The sequence below is a fragment of the Salvia hispanica genome, chromosome 6 (assembly GCF_029641045.1).
Source record: "Salvia hispanica isolate PSC_SH4W2 chromosome 6, Shi_PSC_v1, whole genome shotgun sequence".
Classification (NCBI taxonomy): domain Eukaryota; kingdom Viridiplantae; phylum Streptophyta; class Magnoliopsida; order Lamiales; family Lamiaceae; genus Salvia; species Salvia hispanica.
In genome coordinates, this window is record NC_142697.1 from 11456145 (window position 1) to 11474735 (window position 18591).

The 18591-nt window shown below is 36.9% G+C and overlaps 2 protein-coding genes and 2 long non-coding RNA genes across 4 annotated transcripts; 1 reads left to right on the forward strand and 3 right to left on the reverse strand.

The window, feature by feature from the left end:
• Positions 1 to 1047: 1047 nt before the first annotated feature.
• LOC125221009 (uncharacterized) lies at positions 1048 to 2162 on the reverse strand. Its single transcript, XM_048123134.1, has 4 exons — positions 2051 to 2162; positions 1690 to 1904; positions 1341 to 1610; positions 1048 to 1218 (listed from the first exon to the last, which is right to left on the reverse strand). The coding sequence occupies exons 1-4, from the start codon at positions 2160 to 2162 to the stop codon at positions 1048 to 1050; spliced, it is 768 nt and encodes a 255-aa protein (XP_047979091.1).
• Positions 2163 to 3856: 1694 nt separating this feature from the next.
• Positions 3857 to 6692, reverse strand: LOC125219280 (uncharacterized). The gene is made up of 3 exons (XR_007176102.2): positions 6457 to 6692; positions 5466 to 5542; positions 3857 to 4290 (listed from the first exon to the last, which is right to left on the reverse strand). It is a non-coding gene; the product is annotated as an uncharacterized LOC125219280 (long non-coding RNA).
• Positions 6693 to 10816: 4124 nt separating this feature from the next.
• Positions 10817 to 11209, forward strand: LOC148923227 (uncharacterized). Its single transcript, XM_089061432.1, has one exon. The coding sequence runs from the start codon at positions 10817 to 10819 to the stop codon at positions 11207 to 11209; it is 393 nt and encodes a 130-aa protein (XP_088917558.1).
• A 1720-nt stretch (positions 11210 to 12929) lies between these two features.
• LOC125217709 (uncharacterized) lies at positions 12930 to 17899 on the reverse strand. Its single transcript, XR_007175790.2, has 3 exons — positions 17782 to 17899; positions 17290 to 17416; positions 12930 to 13060 (listed from the first exon to the last, which is right to left on the reverse strand). It is a non-coding gene; the product is annotated as an uncharacterized LOC125217709 (long non-coding RNA).
• Positions 17900 to 18591: the final 692 nt, after the last annotated feature.

The window sequence follows — 18591 nt, forward strand, 5'->3', positions numbered from 1 at the left end:
TTATTTAGAAAACTGGTCAATTGAAATTTAGTCATCAAATGACAAATAAAGTTTCTAAACTAGACCACTCTTGAAAAAGGATGTTAAGTATTTAAAAGTCAAACAACAAACTTAGAATTAATTAATGAATATTTATATATATCTTAAACACGGATATAATATTTAATTGGATTTGAATTAAATTGATTTCATTTTAATGAGTGAAAACCTAAATAATTATCCATGTCCAACCTCCATAGATTCATGATCTAGCCAAATAACTCTATATAAAGGATACTAGACAAGAGACATAGTACACCTGAGTCTTATAATTTTCATCCCTCTTACAATGGTGGTTGAATATTTCTTTTCTCGGTGCAAGAGAATTATGTCCCTTCTCTAGTCAAGTCCTTTCTGATTTTGATAAACTTTGTCCACCCAAAGATCAAAAATTGAGTTTGGGAAGCAGAATAGAAGATCCATGGTCGAGAACAAAGATCTTCACGTGGAGAAGTAAGCAAACCACTTCGATTCTTTGAAGCTTGACGAAATGAAATCTATCAGTAGAATTCATGAATCAGGGCGTATATTCCTTATGCATGAATTATATGTGTTCCCAGCATGCAACCTGTTTGAATTGCACGAAAAGTAATGATTCGATATTCAACCCAATATATCACATTTGCTAATTTATTTATTCTGCAAAATCTTCAGCTGCAACCCCAACATGGTATAAAGTTAATAATACGTGGTTCAATTTTGGTGAATTATGAATTAACTTTGGTAATTTTGTAGATATTATTCGATGGCTACTCCGTCAAGAAACACATTGTTGTGTGGTCCAAATCAACATTGTACTATAATGTTTGCGTTATGATATTATTTTCCTTAGTGTTTGGGTTGCGATAAAATACCCTCTAATTTAAATTGTTGCAGTACGAGTAGTGGTGGATCCAGAGACTTAAAACGGAGGGGGCGAAGCAATATAAAAAATAAACTGATAAAATATTAAATATCATTAACTTTAATATATATTTCTTGATAATAATAAAACTAACATATTACAATTCAAGTAGCACTTGCATCCGTTAATTGCGACAACTGACTTCTACGGGTATCCATATCTTGAAAATGTGTCAAGATTCTTTCATTAGAGACAAGGGCGAAGATGGACCTTTCTCTATATATCACCAAACGATCGTTCAACCAATCATCTCCCATCCTATTCCGTCGATCAGTCTTGACAATTTTTTTTATCAGAAAATACTCTTTCAACAGATGCAATTGCCAAAGGTAAAGAGTAATATCAATTCAATCAAGCGATCTACTATTGGAAAAAATATATGCTTCTTAGTTTCTACCATCTTTCGAGCTAGGCAACCCAAATCTTCAATACCAATCAATCGATCACCTTTTATCATCACACCAACAAATAGTTCAAGTTCTTCAAGCAACATTGTACGTTCATTCAATGAGAAATCCTTTGGATAAAGGCTACCAAGATGAGCAAGCTTATCAGCATCAAAAGCGGCGAAGTCATTTTTCGGATCCAGACATGCCATACAACGAAGCAAGTCTATAGATGACTCAGAAAAAAGATTTTCCATCTCTTGCATAAGTAAGTCAATGATCTAATTGTACAAGCAAAATTAAGTATAAAAATAAATCTAATGTAATAAATTAATAAGATATTAAATTTTATCAAATTACCTGGCAAAATATTTCAACACTGTAATGATGGTAGCTAGTGATGTTTGTACCATTCCTCATGCAAATCCGTTTTGGAGCAACATCATCCATTTTAGTGATAGCAATGTCATTTGCCCCACAAAAATTATCCACTTGTTGCAAGAAAGTATCACATCCAACTTCTCGAAATGATCTTAAGCTTTCTTTAACATTCTCAATCAGTGGTTGAATCATTCCTAACAATTTTTTCATCAAGATCATAAGAAATACAAATTCATATACTCCAATTTTTGTAGAACACCTACCACTTTTCCCCTTGTTGAGATCTCAGTTCCATCAATATGTACGGTTTCAAGCACTTCTGTTACCTAAGGTCACATACTTTCAAGACGAATTATGGAGGTATAATGAGATCCCCACCGAGTGTCACCCGGTCTCTTCAAAAAAGTTTCTTGATTTTTGCCTTCACCTGTTATAATATCCATGTTCTCCATCATTTGAACAAGTCTATCATGTTCATTTTGTCAAAGTTGACCGGCCCTTTCGCAAGAAGATCCAAATAATGTAACAATTAAGCCAAGATAACTAAAAATATCACATACATATTGATTTTTCTGAGACAAATTATAAAAATCACAAACCAATTGAAGCTGGTGGGCAAAACAATGGACATACCAAGCAGATGAGTTTTCCTTTAAAATTAATGCTTTCAATCCATTGAATTCATGTAACACCCCTTACTCGTTTTACAAAACCGAATAATTGGTGTCACCTTTTGGTAATGCTCAACCTCTTAATAAGAACCCGACTCTCCATATGTGTATATATATATATATATATAGTCCTATTAACCACAAATCCACCCTTAAAGACCGAACTAGAGACCAAATTAGGGCCACTCATTTTTCTTAATCTTATGGTTATGATTAATTTACAATTAATTTAATATTTTATTAAAAAAAAACGTTTTTTTTTATTTTTTATATTTTTTAGATTTTTTATATATTTTTTAATTTTTTTAATTTTTTTTTAATTTTTTTAATTTTTTTTTTAGTTTTTTTATTTTTTTTTTTATTTTTTTTATTCGATAAAAACTTGCTGGAGTAAATAATGAACTATATTCACTACATAATGAACTAAATGAATGTATGTTATGAACTTATTACTTCAATCAGTCGTGCTATTACTTCATTCTGTTAGTTTATTACTTCATTTATTCATGCTATTACTTCATTCTATTACTTTATTATTTCATTCCGTTAGTTTATTACTTCATTCAGTCATGCTATTACTTCATTCCATTAGTTTATTACTTCATAATGTGTTATGACATAATTATCTTTTAGTTGGGTTTAGGGTTATTACTTCATTCCGTTAGTTTATCACTTCATTCAATCATGTTATTACTTCATTCTATTAGTTTAGTACTTCATTCCGTTAGTTTATTACTTCATTCAGTTATGCTATTACTTCATTCCGTTAGTTTATTACTTCATACAGTTATGTTATTACTTCATTTCATTAGTTTACTACTTCATTTCATTAGTTTATTACTTCATTTTATTATTTTATTACTTCATAATGTGTTATGACATAATTATCTTTCAGTTGAAGTAAATTCAGTATATAATGAATGCGAAAAATTACTTCATAACATACATTCATTTAGTTCATTATATAGTGAATATAGTTCATTATTTACTCCAGCAAGTTTTTATCGAATAAAAAAAATTCTAAAAAAATTAAAATTTTTTTTTTAAAAATTAATTTTTTTAAAAAAAATAAATTAAAAACGTTTTTATTAAATAAAATATTAAATTAATTCTAAAAAAATTCAAAAAGAATTTAATTTTATTAATTTTTTTTAAAAAAAAATAAATTAAAAACGTTTTTATTAAATAAAATATTAAATTAATTCTAAATTAATCATAATCATAAGATAAAGAAAAATGAGTGGCCCAAATTTGGTCTCTAGTTCGGTCTTTAAGAAGAGTTCGACATTGATCACAACTATATATATATATATATATATATATATAGGGGTGTGTTAGGGTCCTTACAGCATCTTAGTGTAAAACACAGCACTAATCACAACCCTTGGATCATTAGATTGGATGGTTGTGATTAGTTACATTATCATACTAAAAATCTACATTATTAGCCGAGGTACATTATTAGACTAGAAATGTACATTGTAAGACTAAAACTGCACATTATTAAACTAAAATGCTACATTATTATCTGAGCTACATTATTAGTCTAAAATTCTACATCATTAGATGACACATGACATTAATCTAACCGTTAGATCATAAGATCCAATGGACTGCAAGTGTTTTGAGTTTTACTTATACTTAGCGTTCTGACCTGAATACATCCCTATATATATATATATATATATATATATATATATATATATATTTCCTTTTCCGACAAACAAATACACACTAATACATAATTATCAATATGATACGACAAAAATCTATCCAACTATACACGTCTATAAATCCTCAAGTAGCATGCCACTTCTACCACTGTAACTTTATCGACAAAAGAGATAGTGACTAGACACGCGCAGTGACGTGCAGCTGCCCAACTAGCGAGACTCCTCACTACTATACTCTGCAAAAGGAGAAGAAGGGGTGAGCTTAAACTCGTAGTGTAATCACATTTAGGAATATAGTCCCTAAAATTTTATTCGATATCCATTACAAAACAAATAGCTTTGTTACCTGGAAAGTCGTACACCATCTATCTATATTACATTTCTCGATCTGATAGCAATCAATATATCATTTCATATAATAACAAATCTGTCAACTAACATAACAAACCTAATCATATAAACCGGTTCCACTTTCAATAATAACAAGATATCGGTCTACCAAAATTATCTTATCTCAATATAGAGCAAGTATAACATGCTATCCCGTCAAATTCGGCACTTTATTTATCAACCATCATAATATAGTTTGAGACATCATAACCATTTAAGTACCTGTATCATTTTCAAATAAATTCCTTTCAATCCTTAAATAATTCCATCAAATCAACAACCAACAGATTCATTTATAAATAATGAATTACTTTCAGTAATGATATGCCATATGTTAAATAAAACCATAAATGCCTATAGCACAAATATATAGCAAGTCATTCAGACAACTTTTCATCTTATAAATCATTCAACACAATATATAGCTTTCGAGATAGTCACTTCACTGCAGATTATTTTAGGCACATATGTCTTTTCTGAATCTTATTTAAATAGCACACATAACACAATATAACGCATCATCCTTGTCGCTTTCTATCGGACAACGCAACGTATATATACTATGAGAGAATCACAACCATTTAATTAATGTTAAAGCACAACAATCACTTATCAAATAAATAACACATTCAGCCTCAAGTTCAGCCTCACTATAAGTAGCCCGATGAGGGCATCTATCATATAGGCCTATCATAAGGCATCTATTATGTATTACCCATATAGGGTACATATCATCTATCAACATATCATAGGCATACTTACAATTTTTACATACGAAACCAAGATTCTCCATCATCTTACATTTCAATATCACCATTCCTGTCATATCACATTAAATACAGTCCACAAAACTTTGATCACTAATCAACTATTCCACATTATCCCAACGTATTTGCAGAAGTATCATATATTTCAAATACCTCCTTAAGCTCAACCGCACAAGTATATCAATTACATAGACACACGTAGTAATATTTAATCAAAGTAAAAGACATTAAATTATAGAATACGTGTACACTACCTGTTCATGTCAATAAAACTCCTTTTAAATTATTCGTTTCCTCCAAGATCTTGTCTTTCCACTTGAATCTGGTTTGCCTATTTTTAAAAGAAGCACATATATTTAACACTCAAATCACAAATCAAAACCAACTTCTATTTCTCTTTTACCTTATTAAACATGAACTTAAGTTTTCATTAGCTCATAACACAAATACTCCCCAAAACAAAGTCATTAAATCATATATAGCCAGTTAAAGCACATCAAGTTACTTTATATCCAGAAGAAGAAGAATAACATGATAAGGCTAAACAAAACTCTAGGAAAGAGAGTACAGCGGCTGTCCCAAAAATTATAAGTCCCAAAGTTTTTTCTCTACAAAATAAACTTATTTAGTTTTTCAAATATGGACAGCCACCACACTTTACAGTTCTTCTCAATCTATTGGCATTTTAAATCTAAAACTTTAACCAAAATCCTTTTAATATCAACCAACATTTAAACCTCTTTTACCAAATCATTTTTAGCTTATAATTATATCAATAAACAACACAAAACTTCATAACAAAGTATCCCCAACATTATGTAGTATCACAATATCAATAAGAAGTCTTTAAAATTCATATCAAAAGCTTATGGCCACATACTATTTCCAACATCAGATTTTTCATCATTTTCATACATATTATACCATAGCATAGTCCCAATTGCAAGTTTTTAAAGCCAATTTACACACAATCATCATCAAAACTACAAAACCCCCAATTCTATGAACCCTAATTTTCGACTCCTACAAAAACCACAATTAATTTCTGTTTTCATACCCAAACCAAGCAAGGAATCAATAATAGAACTATATTTCATCAATACATTCAATTAAAAGTCATAAATTCAAAAGCTAGAACAAAAGGCAAAATTAGTTCCCCATCCTATTCAACTTGGGGCATGCACTTTAATTGACATCAATACTACACTTAGAAACAAAAATATGGAAGCTGTGGAAGAATCTAACCTCTAATTTCAACAATTTGGGAAGTGGGTTTGACTACTCAAATTCTGAAATTAGAAGAGCTAAAGAAAATTAGGACTTGGGGTTATCAGAGTGGCTTAGTTGCATCATGGTGGATTTGCTGGAGCTATCTTGGTGACGGCGGTAGATAGATTACCGAGAGGGTGGAAGAGAGAGTTTCTGTGTTGATCCTATTCCAACACCCTTTTTCTTTTCTTTATTTCTTTCTTCAATTTCTCTTTCCTTATTTTATTACTATTACATTTCTTTAGTTCCCACATAGGACATGTTTCACTCCACACTCCACCTCACTTACATATTCTTTTTCTCTCTCTTTTTCTTTATCCTATTTTCTTTCTCATTTCTTAACTTTTTATTTTATTTGACTTCTAAACTAATCTAATTAATAAAAATATGAATAAAACCACAAATTATAAATCTAATTTTTAACTCTATACTTCTTTAAGTTTGGGATATTACAATCTTATTCTTTCCTCATATTCTTTCCTCATAGAAGAACTCAATTCATCCACTACTATCATTTTTCATATACCTTGACTAATAAATTTTCTATTTATTAATTTAACTATCACATACATATAAAGTCAAATCCTTATTTTTCCATTTTCTATTTTTTTCTATTTTCTATTTTATAAATTTGGGGTATTACAATTCACCTCTCATGTTTGATGCTCCATCATATCCTAGGCCTCTCACTTTTGACAAAGATAATTCAAACATAGCAAATATAGAATCAATAGCCTCTTTCAAGCAAATTGATTTAGTTTCTTTAACATGAACAAGGGCTAAAAATCTTTCTATTATCTCTCCTTTCTTGTTCACAAATCTTATAACCATTTGCTCCTTTGTTGAGTAATCCCGAGACTCATCAACCATGATAGAAAAGAGTCGATATCCAGGCTCTCTCAATATTTCAAGTGTAGTTTCAACTGCACAAGTCCTAACTACATCTTTCTGAATTGACGAAGATGTCATTTAATTATTTCCTAGAGCATTTTTCAATATTACTTTACCAACTTCATCATGCCTCAAACCATACCATTTTAACAGCTCAAGAAAATTGCCTTGATTTAAAGAAGTAGATGACTCGTCATGTCCCCTAAAAGGCAAACCTTACTTAATAGAAAACGAATAACATCAACAGTTGCAGTCAAAAGAATTCGGTATTCTTTCTCTTTTGTTGTAGTACCTCTACGAACAACATAAGTCACACTTTGCCTTTGATTCAAACAATTTCATATTCTATTCTTGCTTTGTTCTGTGAACTATTCTTATCTCCAACATGATTATTGAACTTTTCAAGTGCGTTTTTTCCAAATAGAAAACCCATCAGTAGTAAATGCTTCATCCCTCGGTGACACAGAATCACGTTTGAAAAGAAAACAATAGAAGCAATATGCGACATTATTCAAGACACTATATTAAAGCCAATTACGATCCTTGTACCAAATATATCTAAAATTGTCTTTTCCTTGACGTGTTTTTTTTTTTAAATTGAGACCTTTTGGTGACAAGGACCTTTAGCTACATGGGGGGCTCTTCACTATGTGCGATTTACACATAGTGTAGTGGCGATTTTCTCACAGTGGCCGATCTGAGATTTCCTTCGTTTCTTGTTGCGGATTTCTGTTTCCTTGCTGATCCTTGTTTCTGGTGGTGTGAGGTGTTGCTTGGAGGCTTCGTCTTCGGTAGGTAGAGTTCTCTGCGACAGGGTCGGAATGGCAGTGGGGGCGGAGGAGGCCCCTTCGGTTAGGGATGTTACAGAGAAGGAATTGGGGATCTCAATTGATGATTGCAAAGCTGATGCGCCGGCTTGTAAGCGATCGCCGAAAAGAAGGGGACGTCCGGCGAAATCTATGTCCTCTCGTGGTCGTCCGGCAAAATTGTGTCCTAAATCCCCGCTTATGCGAATGGCGGAGATGAGGAAAGAGAGTTTACGGGGTAGGGCTTTGAGGAATTTGGGGTTGAAGGGGTTCGACGAGCTTGATTCTAAGGTGGGCAAGGGGAAGAGAGAGCTTAGGGGAAAGGGGTCGGGAGTGATGGATGTTATTCCTATCGTTGAGGGTGCTGCGACGGTGGAGGATCAGAATGTGGGGGAAATAGAAAGTCCGATTGCTCAGGGTAACCTTGATCCACGGCCTGTGGAGTCTAACCTCAAGGAAGCTTGGCAGAAGGAATTGCTTCCGGCGGGGGTTCTGAATGTTTGTGCTCTGAACTTGGTTGCGCAACCCTTGCAGGAAATGGATTTTATTGTTGAACAGGTGACACCGGAAGCAGTTGTTGGGGATCCAGGGCGGGAATGTCTGATGATGGAGCTGAATCGTTTGGAAGGGAAAGGGGAAGATAAGTCTGTAAAGGACCACAGTTTGGTATGGATGGAATAGACGATGACTTCCCCCCTCTGAGCAAAGAAATCTTGAGACACACTAGGGAGAAGGGAAAAAGTAGTATTGTAGAAGGGAGGGGAAATATGAACAAAGGAGGGCATGTTGGGGGTCAGAGTTCGAATGCTGAGGGTTTTAAGCGGGCAGGGGGAAAGAACTACAAGGCATCCTTGGCTGGAGGTACTAATACAAGGGGTAGTTTATCGGTTAGCTTTGATTAGGAGAAGATTGTGAAAATTGGTGTTCCTGGAGAAAGCGCAGGGCTCCCTTCAATCCATTTCTCTAGTGCAGAAACCTCCTTCCTTGCTGAAAAGCTAGGCTATGCAGTAGTGGGTAAATTTTCACACTCTTTCCCTTCATCCTTACAAATTCAGAGGGCCTTACAAGGTATGAGGTTTGTAGGAGAATTTTCATGGAGATACATAAATGCTAAACATGTTTTGATTCAGTTTAAGTTGATTGATGATTATGTTAAGCTGCTGAGTGGTTCTAATGGAATGACGGTGTGGTTTGTTGATAGACACCCTATGAGGGTATTTAAATGGACACCGGATTTTGATCCGTTCTTTGAATCACCTATTGCTGCTATTTGGTGCAATTTGATTGGACTCCCTATTCATTTATTTGAAAAATCTGCCTTGTTTGCAATTGGAAGTCTATTGGGTGAGCCTTTGCAGGTAGATCATGCGACAATCACTCGCTCAAGATTATCCTTCGCTAGGCTGTGTATTGAGATAGACATATCCAAGACACCGGTGGGTGAGATAGTTCAAAATTTACAGGGAAGAGTGGTCAGACAAACAGTGAAATGGGATCGCATTTCCCTTTATTGCCAGTACTGTAAGCACGTTGGACACTCTAGAGATAGTTGCTATGCTAACGGTCAGAAAGAAAAGCCGGCGAGGAGGAACTATAATTCTAAAACAGAAACGAGCTTGCTGAATGAGGAGGAGAGGTTGGGGGTTAAGGGTGGTGATTTGGGAAAAGGGTTGGAGGCCAATTTGGGACAGGGGTTGGGGGTGGAACCTGTGAGCAAGACCATGGGCAATGATGAAGGACCTTTGGTGCCACCTGGGTCCAATATTAGTTTGCAGGAATGTTGGGGGAGGGAGCAGGATGAGGAGGGGTCTTGGTTCCATGATAAAAGGCGGGGGAAACAGGGGAAGGGGGGCTGGGATGGTTCGGGCCAGAAGGGGTGGCCGGGGGATGAAGGTCAGGTTCAGCCTGGTGCCTCACTTGTGGGGGCTAGAAGTGGGGTTTCCTCTCCGAGAGTTTCTGAAAATAGGTTTTCCTTGCTAAGTTCGATACCCATGGAGGCTTCTGAAAGCTCTTTTGCTGATCTAGCGAAAGGCCTTAAATCAAAAACTCGCTACATGAAATTGCTTCCTAATGGGGATTTTGATCCGGAGGTTTATGAAGATGAAAAAGATTGGGAGTATGAGGATGAAGCGGATGATGACTCCAGATTACAAAGGGGTCAGTCAGCGGATAAAAGAATGGTAGATTTACTTAAGATGGATGATGAGGAGAGTAAGACAAAGAAAGGAAGGCTTCTTGCAGAGGCCTCAACTGATATGGTTTGATATGTCTCTGAATATGTTGATTTGGAACGCTTGGGGTGTGGCTAATGTGAACACCCAAAATGACATCAAACGTTTGATTATGGAACATAAGATTTCAGTATTGGCAGTTATTGAGCCTCTAACAAAACCGAGACCTGACTTCTTTAGCAGGAAATTTGGTTTACAGTTTAGGGGATTTAATTGTAATGGACAAATATGGTTGTTTGCTGAGGAGGGATTCGAAGTAGATGGATGGGATGATTCGGAGCAGATTTTACATGCTCGGCTTGTTACACCTGCCTTACCTGCACCTTTCTTTATTTCGGTGGCATATGGTGAATGTACTAGAGAAGGAAGGAGTGGGATGTGGAATAAACTTTGGACTTTGGCAACAAAATGGATGGCCTTCCTTGGCTTGTGGGAGGCGACTTCAATATCTTTGTATCTGAGGATGAGAGGCAAGGAGGAGTTGGGAAGAGAACCAGGGAGATGGTGGATTTTGCGGAAGCTATCAGTGATTGCCAGCTTTTGGATGTCGGGGTGGATGGGCAGAAATTCACTTGGGCAAGAGGGGAGACTCTTGAGAGACTTGATAGAGTTTTTCTTGGTGAAGGTTGGGCGAGCATTTTTGAAACTACCAGAGTAACAAATCTGCCCAGAATACTTTCTGATCATTGGCCTCTGCTTGTGGGTTGTCGGGTACCGAGGCCGAGAACTAGGCCTTCCTTTAGGTTCCAGAATATGTGGGCTAGACATCACTTGTTTGTGAAAGAGGTTGTGAAGAGCTAGAGAGAAGACACGGGCACGAAAGGGATGATCAATATTCAAATGAAATTGAGTCGGCTTAAGCGAAGCTTGAAAATCTGGAATCGTATTGTCTTCGGTAACATTTTTAAAAGGTTAAAAGAAGCAGAGGAAAAGGCGCAGGAAGCCCAGATGAAATATGAACAGAACCCTTCCCCGATGTTGAGAGCTGAGGTGAATTAAACAACGACTGAATTTATCTTAAGGCTGAAGATGGAAGAGGACTTTTGGCGACAAAATGCAGCTTTGAAGTGGGTGGCTGAAGGGGAGAGAAATACTCGGTTCTATCAAGGATGGGTGAAACAAAAAAGAATTAAAACAAGAATACACATGATAGAGGTTGGGGAGCAGAACCTTACTGATGATAGAGACATTAGAAGCTCAGCTGTGAATTTCTATAAGGAATTGCTGACGTCGGAGATGGAACTACTGGGAGAGCCGGACTTGGATATCCTTACGGCTCTTCTTCCACATGTGAGTATGGATCTTCTTGAGAAGGCTCCATCAGCAGAGGAGGTAAAAAAGATTGTGTTTGGAATTAATGGGGAGAGTGCGGCTGGTCCAGATGGGTATTCGCCCTTGTTCTTTCAGGCTTGCTGGGAGGTTATCGGGAAAGATGTGGTGGAAGCGGTGTTGGACTTCTTCTCTGGGGCTCAAATTCCGAGGGGCATTGCAGCAACTCTGATTGTCCTTATACCAAAGAAGAAGAACCCAACAAAGTGGACTGAATTCAGACCGATCAGTTTATGCAATGTTATGAATAAAATCATCACTAAACTCCTTACAGCAAGGTTAACACCTCTTATTCCGCAGGTTACAGCTCCAAATCAGAGCGGCTTTATCAAGGGGCGACTATTGAGTGATAATGTGACAACCAAGGCTACTATCTTCTATTATTGGTATTAATAATGGCTTAACTATAAATGTTCGTGAATTAATGTTTATTTTAATAATAGCAGATCGCCTCCTTGATGTTAAAAGAATTAATATTTGAGATCTTAGTAGAGACGTGCAATAGACGTTGTGTGGTTACCATGAGTAAACTAAAATACAATAATAAATTATTGTATAAAATTTGTAATAATGAGAATAACATATTAATAAACTAATCAAAATCAATGATAAATATGCGTAATCTATTTGGGCGGCTAAGGATGTATACATATATTTTTCTTACACCTCAAGTTTGATGAGAGACCAATCTGTCAGAGAGCATTTAATGAGTCTGCAAATAATCGACGTCCCCTAATCCTTCTAAGCTTTCTCTAACCTCTCCAACCATAGGATAAAAGTTTTTCACCTGACAGAAGGATAATTGTCTAAGGGAATAACATGAACTTTGTCAGTAACATTTAATGCTCCACCCCTTTTATAACACCAATTGCAAGATTAGGAGGTATATAAAATACGACTTTTATGACTCCACACCCATCACTTTCAACAAAATCTCACCAACACAAATACTCCTACAAGCAAGAAGTAGAAAAGAAATAAGTGGGACCGAGGACATCGGGAAGTGCAGACTCTGGAAACTGAATATACACTGTCTTTTAAAAAAAGGTAACACCAGAAGCCATTTTGTGTTTCCCTTAATTATTTCATCACACATAAGCATATAGTGATAGAATTTAACAAAAAGAAAATACATTCTCCATAGTCAGAAGCATAAAGTGATGAGATCTTAAACTTAAACTTTAGAGCCTTTACAAAAAAAAACAAACAAACTAAATCTAGGTATATGTCTACGAGATGCCAATCTGCCGGAAATGGCTTCTCGGCAAACCGAAGACAACAAGGGCAGCCACAAATCCTCATAATTGGAGACGAGTCCTCAATCTACATAAAATAATAAGATGAATATTACAATAATTAAATCTAAGGGTATAAACTTTATAGAAAATAAAAGTGAGAGACCAACCTATTAATTAATGGTTGTAGTAAATTAAGTAGAGGCCCATTCCCAATTGTTTTAGTAATCTAGGCTAGGATTAAATGAGGGATGTTAGTCCTTTACGAACATAGGAATTTTCTATGAAAAAAATAATAATAAAATAAAATAAAAATTGATTAATATTAAGAAAAATATTAGCCTATGTTTCAATTAAGATTCCATAGATTTTATTTTATGAATAATTACAGTTCAATCTTCTAGTCTAGTTGAGTTTGAAATAAATTAAATCTTCAGATTAAATTTTAAGAATATAATGTTGTAATCCAAAACCATTAAAGAAAATAATCTGATTTTATATGCATTATTTAACTACTATAACCTTGAAGCTAAGTATAGTCCGACCTTTTCTTTTCTCAAAAAGTAACACCGTGAAACGAGGATTTAATAGCTAGAAACCTCGGAAGTCATACAAGGTGAACTTTCTTATCCTACATACTAATGTGGATAAAAATAAAATTATTTTCAATTGATAGTTGCGAAAACTCGAACTCATGTTCGTTGTTCATGTTCAAATGCTGTTGTCTTGCCATAAATGATTTTTTTTATGCCTATCTGTTTGGTTGGAACGTAAGAATCGAATTCGGGTCCAAGTGAGGGTGGTGTCCCTACTCGGATTAGTGTACACAGGTGACCGTTGGAAGGTGGCCACCTTCCACGGCACAAAGATGATATAGTGGAGGCCGTTGGGAGGTGGCCACCTCCCCGGCTGGAGAAAGATGTAGGTGACCGTGGGAGAGCACCATCTCCACGGCACTTGGTGTTCAGATATGGCAAAGTATGAAAGAACTTAGACTGCGCAGTCGAACAAAGACTTTAGTAAGCTCAGGTATTTTAAATAAAAACCCTTGAGTGTTACTGTGATGATGGCTTGACAATATTTTTAAATGTATATGTGTATCTTTCGGCAATGTGTTTACTGAGTACTTTTGTACTCAGCCCTGCATGTATTTCTAAATGTGCAGGTTCAGCTGCGACGGGTGGAGTGAGTGCTGTTAACATATCAAGAATAAACTCTCGGGGATTCGTGTCTTCATACATGAAACTGAGTTCTTTTACTTCCGCTATGCCTTTAAACAAGCAACGTTACTTCGCTTGAAACTCTGATGAATTGAATATGTATGAATAATCACTCGATTCCGTATGATCGAGTGCCTCTCGCGTTAAGTACTATTTCCTTTAATATATATATATTGATTAGCTAAATTGGAATTATTCTTAATTTCCCCAATTTCTTTCCCCTCTTCTTACATTCCCCTCCCTTTTTTTTAAGTCACGAAATTCCGTGGTTAGATTATCCTTAATCAGCCGCGGTCGTGACAGATAATGTGCTCTTGGCTAAGGAATTATTCCATGAAATCTGGAAGGGAGTGACTTCTCCAAATATGGTTCTCAAACTAGATATGGAAAAAGCTTATGATCGAGTACAATGGCCATTTTTACTCAAGGTTCTGAAGCGGATGGGGTTTTCAGATAAATGGGTAAGGCTTATAGAGAATTGCATCTCTCTGTGTTGGTTCTCGGTGCTTGTGAATGGAAGCCCAACTGGTTTTTTAAATCTTCCCGGGGGTTGAGACAAGGAGACCCAATCTCCCCCTCGTTATATATCTTGGCAGCAGACTATTTATCAAGGTTGTTAGACCGACTCATACTTGGGAAGAAGGACATGATGTATCGAACGGAAAGGTATACCATGGGGGTTTCTTATTTAGCATATGCGGATGACATCATTATTTTCTCGCAGGCACAGAAATCAGCTATTTTGAATCTGTCTGAATATTTAAAGCACTACATGGAAGTGTCAGGACAAAAAGTGAATGTGGGAAAAAGTTGTTTCTTCATTGATAAAAAACACCAAGACTGGGTGGAGAAGATTAAGGAGGCTAGTGGCTTTCAACAGGGGTGTCTTCCTTTTATGTATCTTGGGGTTCCTATTTATCGAGGACCGAAGAAAACCAACCTCTTTTTGTTCATTCGAGATAAGATATCTTCGAGAATACATGGCTGGAGTCACATGCACTTGTCATTTGGGGGCCGACTGACTCTATTAAAGAGTGTTCTTGGGGCGATTCCGATCCATATCTTTCAGGTTTTGGATCCTACGAAAGGGGCACTGAGGCAGATAGAGCAGGTAATGGCTCGGTTCTTATGGGGGTCCTGCAACAACTCAAAGAAGACTCATTGGATCAAATGGGAAAGGGTTTGCTTACCTACGGATGAAGGGGGTTTGGGGCTTCGAAGTTTGAAGGATTCTGTGGAAGCCTTTACTATAAAATTGTGGTGGAAATTCAGAGAGCAAGACTCTCTCTGGGCTCGATACATGTTTCAAAAATACTGTTCAGTCTCCTTCCCGATGGTGGCATATAGGTCTAACCGATTCAGCCCAATGTGGAGACAGATGTTTAAGGTAGGGGGAATATGTCGAGAACAGGTCCGTTGGGCGCTTGGAGAAGGAAATATGAGCTTCCGGTATGATCAGTGGCTGCCTAATGGATTGCTAGCTAACCTGTGCAGTCCCAATGCTCTCTTACAACCCTTTAATGTAAATGAATTTTGGGTGGGAGACCAATGGAATGAAGAGGAGTTATGGCTTCTGGCGGAGGAGGTGGGCTTACCTGATGAAATCGTTGAGGAAATCTTGCAAGTTCCTTTTGATAGGGAGATAAGAGACAGAGGAAGGTGGAAATTAACTGGCAGTGGTGATTTTTCATCCTCTTCGGCATGGGATTTAGTAAGAAACAGGGCGGAGAAACGCCTTATCCATGAGCTCATCTAGGGGAAATGCATTAGCCCTTCGATATCCATGTTCTTATGGCGGTTGCTGGCCAACAGAATACCAGTGGATACAAAATTGCAATGGAGGGGAATTTATTTGGCATCCAAGTGTAGGTGTTGTGAGAAACCGAACGTGGAATCAAGATTGCATTTATTTGTTAATGGGAGTGCAGCAAGGAGATTGTGGCAGCACTTCGCGAGATGGTTTCCTCAGGTTCCTCAATTTGCCGAGGAAGGAGAAAACATTGAGATAAGGCTAAGATGGTGGCAGAGAAACGTGAGCATAAGGTCTCAGAATCACCTTAGTGTTCTAATTCCTTGCCTAATTCTTTGGTATATCTGGACGGAGAGAAATGAGAATGTCCATCGGGAAAATGCGTTTGAAGCTGAAAATATAATTAAGAAGGTCACCTTGCATCTGAGAAACCTGATGCTAGCTAAAGTAATAGGACAAGAACAGTGGAAGGATTGTTGTCCGAGACTGGACGGCATGGACGATGCGGGTAGAGGAGTTCGATCCAGGAAAGTTGGTAGAGTTCAATGGAGACCCCCAGACCCTATGTGGATTAAACTTAATGTGGATGGTGCTTTCCTTCCGGCAACACAAAGTGCGGGAGGTGGGGGCGTGGTGAGGAATCACGATGGTGATATCCTTGCTGCATTTGCTACTAATGTCAAGGGAGAATCTGGGCTCGAAGCAGAGGTCTCGGCCTTGCTCTTGGGTGTGCATTTGGCTAAGCAACATGGCACCCAGATATGGATTGAAATGGATGCAGAGGTAGTAGTTCGGTGGCTGAGCTTAGAGCAGCTGGGGCCGGGTGAGGTTTGTATCACCATGGCTAAATTCAGACGGGAATTGAGGGGAATCAACTGGAAAATTTTGCATATCTTTAGAGAAGGGAATAAAGCTGCTGATTTTCTGGCAGGTATCGGCATTCAGCCAGGGATGAGGACCTTTTACACAGGAAGATCAGCGCCTGCTCGTGTTAAGGCGCTGTGTAGAAAGGATCAGCTTGGGCTTCCCAACTTTAGGTTTTGATAGCTTTTGCTAGCGTTCTTGTTCAACACATGTTTGAGTTTATGGCTTGTTGCTGTTTGCTTTTTCTTTTTGAGCCTTAGTTTTGTAATGGTCATGCAGTTTTTGCTTTCTCGAGAGAATCCACTTTTGGGATAGTCTTATTGTATCCTCTTCGTTTTTGATGAAATATATGGGATGAGGGACCTACTCAACCCTCCACCGTGAAGGTGTTAGACTAAATAAAAAAAGGACCTTTAGCTACATACTCTCTATGAATTTGATCACGAATATTCATATCATAACTTGCAATTGAACTTCGTTTACCAGGGTCAGCTTCAACTTCATCTTTATCAATTATTTGGTCTGAATCTTGTAACTCTTGCCTAATGATAGAAGATCCACTTGAAACTCAAGGCCTTTTTGTCAAATATGTTTCCATTTGCTGATTTTCCTGATCAAACAAAAGATACCACACAAAATTAATAACTAAACAAATAAACATGATTAACTAAATATCCTGGCCCAACTACACTCCCACACCAATTCCATTCACTTTCATTAAAGAAAGTTATAAACTATACGACAAACCCTTAATATATGAGAAACTATACGACAAACCATTCCTGTCTCCGCACCGCTTCTTTCTATTTAAATGAACTACAATCATTAAATAATCATTCCAATTCAGCAGTCCGCAAATCAAAACCCCCAACTTCATATTATTTAGCAAAAATTCAAACTCCCTAGCTCCAGAATTAAAAATTACTTCATTAATTCAGCAAAAGGGAATAGAAAAATTGAGATTTGGGAACTTACTTTGCAGGATTTTAGTCATGAGAGTGTGAGAATGGAGAGATTCAATCCTGATTTGGATTGGCTGCTTGGGAATTGGGATTGATGAACTTAAAAGCAGCGTCGCCGCGTAAGGTTAGAATGTTCGTAATTTGCAATCTCTTTCCAAATTTTATGTTTAATTATATGCATTTTAGTTGTAATTGTTGTATCACGTATGGACTATGGAGTATGGACTGCCATTGGGCATATTTATATTTGAGATTGAATAGGTTCAATTACTCTACAATCTTGGGCTTTAAATTTATAGTACTTGGGCTTCAACAAGTTGACCCAAGTGGTGTCACAGCCAATTAAACTCTTCTTTCTCAGGCTTCAGGGCGACGGAAACTATCGAAATTCGGAGGATAAGGGGGCGACGTCGGAAGCTATTGGAGGGGCGGCGTTGGAAAATTTATGTCCCGGTCCATGTTAGCGGGTCGTCGGGTAGGGGCGGTCGCCCCCTTCTGCCCCCCGGATCCGCCACTGAATACGAGGGAAATATGAGGAATATGGATGGTTTCCCCATGTTGTGCATTACATTAGGATGATGAAATTTTAGGATTTGTTCGATTGCCAAAGACCTGAAGAAATAAACAACTATCTTATTACTACATTGGTCAATTGGTGATGTCTATAGACAATACCTCTCAGCTACGAGTCAGTGAGACAACTGTGACTCTACAAGATGTGAAGGTGATCTGAGTCTAAAAGTTGATGGCAGGGGTTTTTCCAAATAACTATTGGACGACTTAGTGTTACCAATTGTTTGGTTTTGTACCTATTGGAAATGAA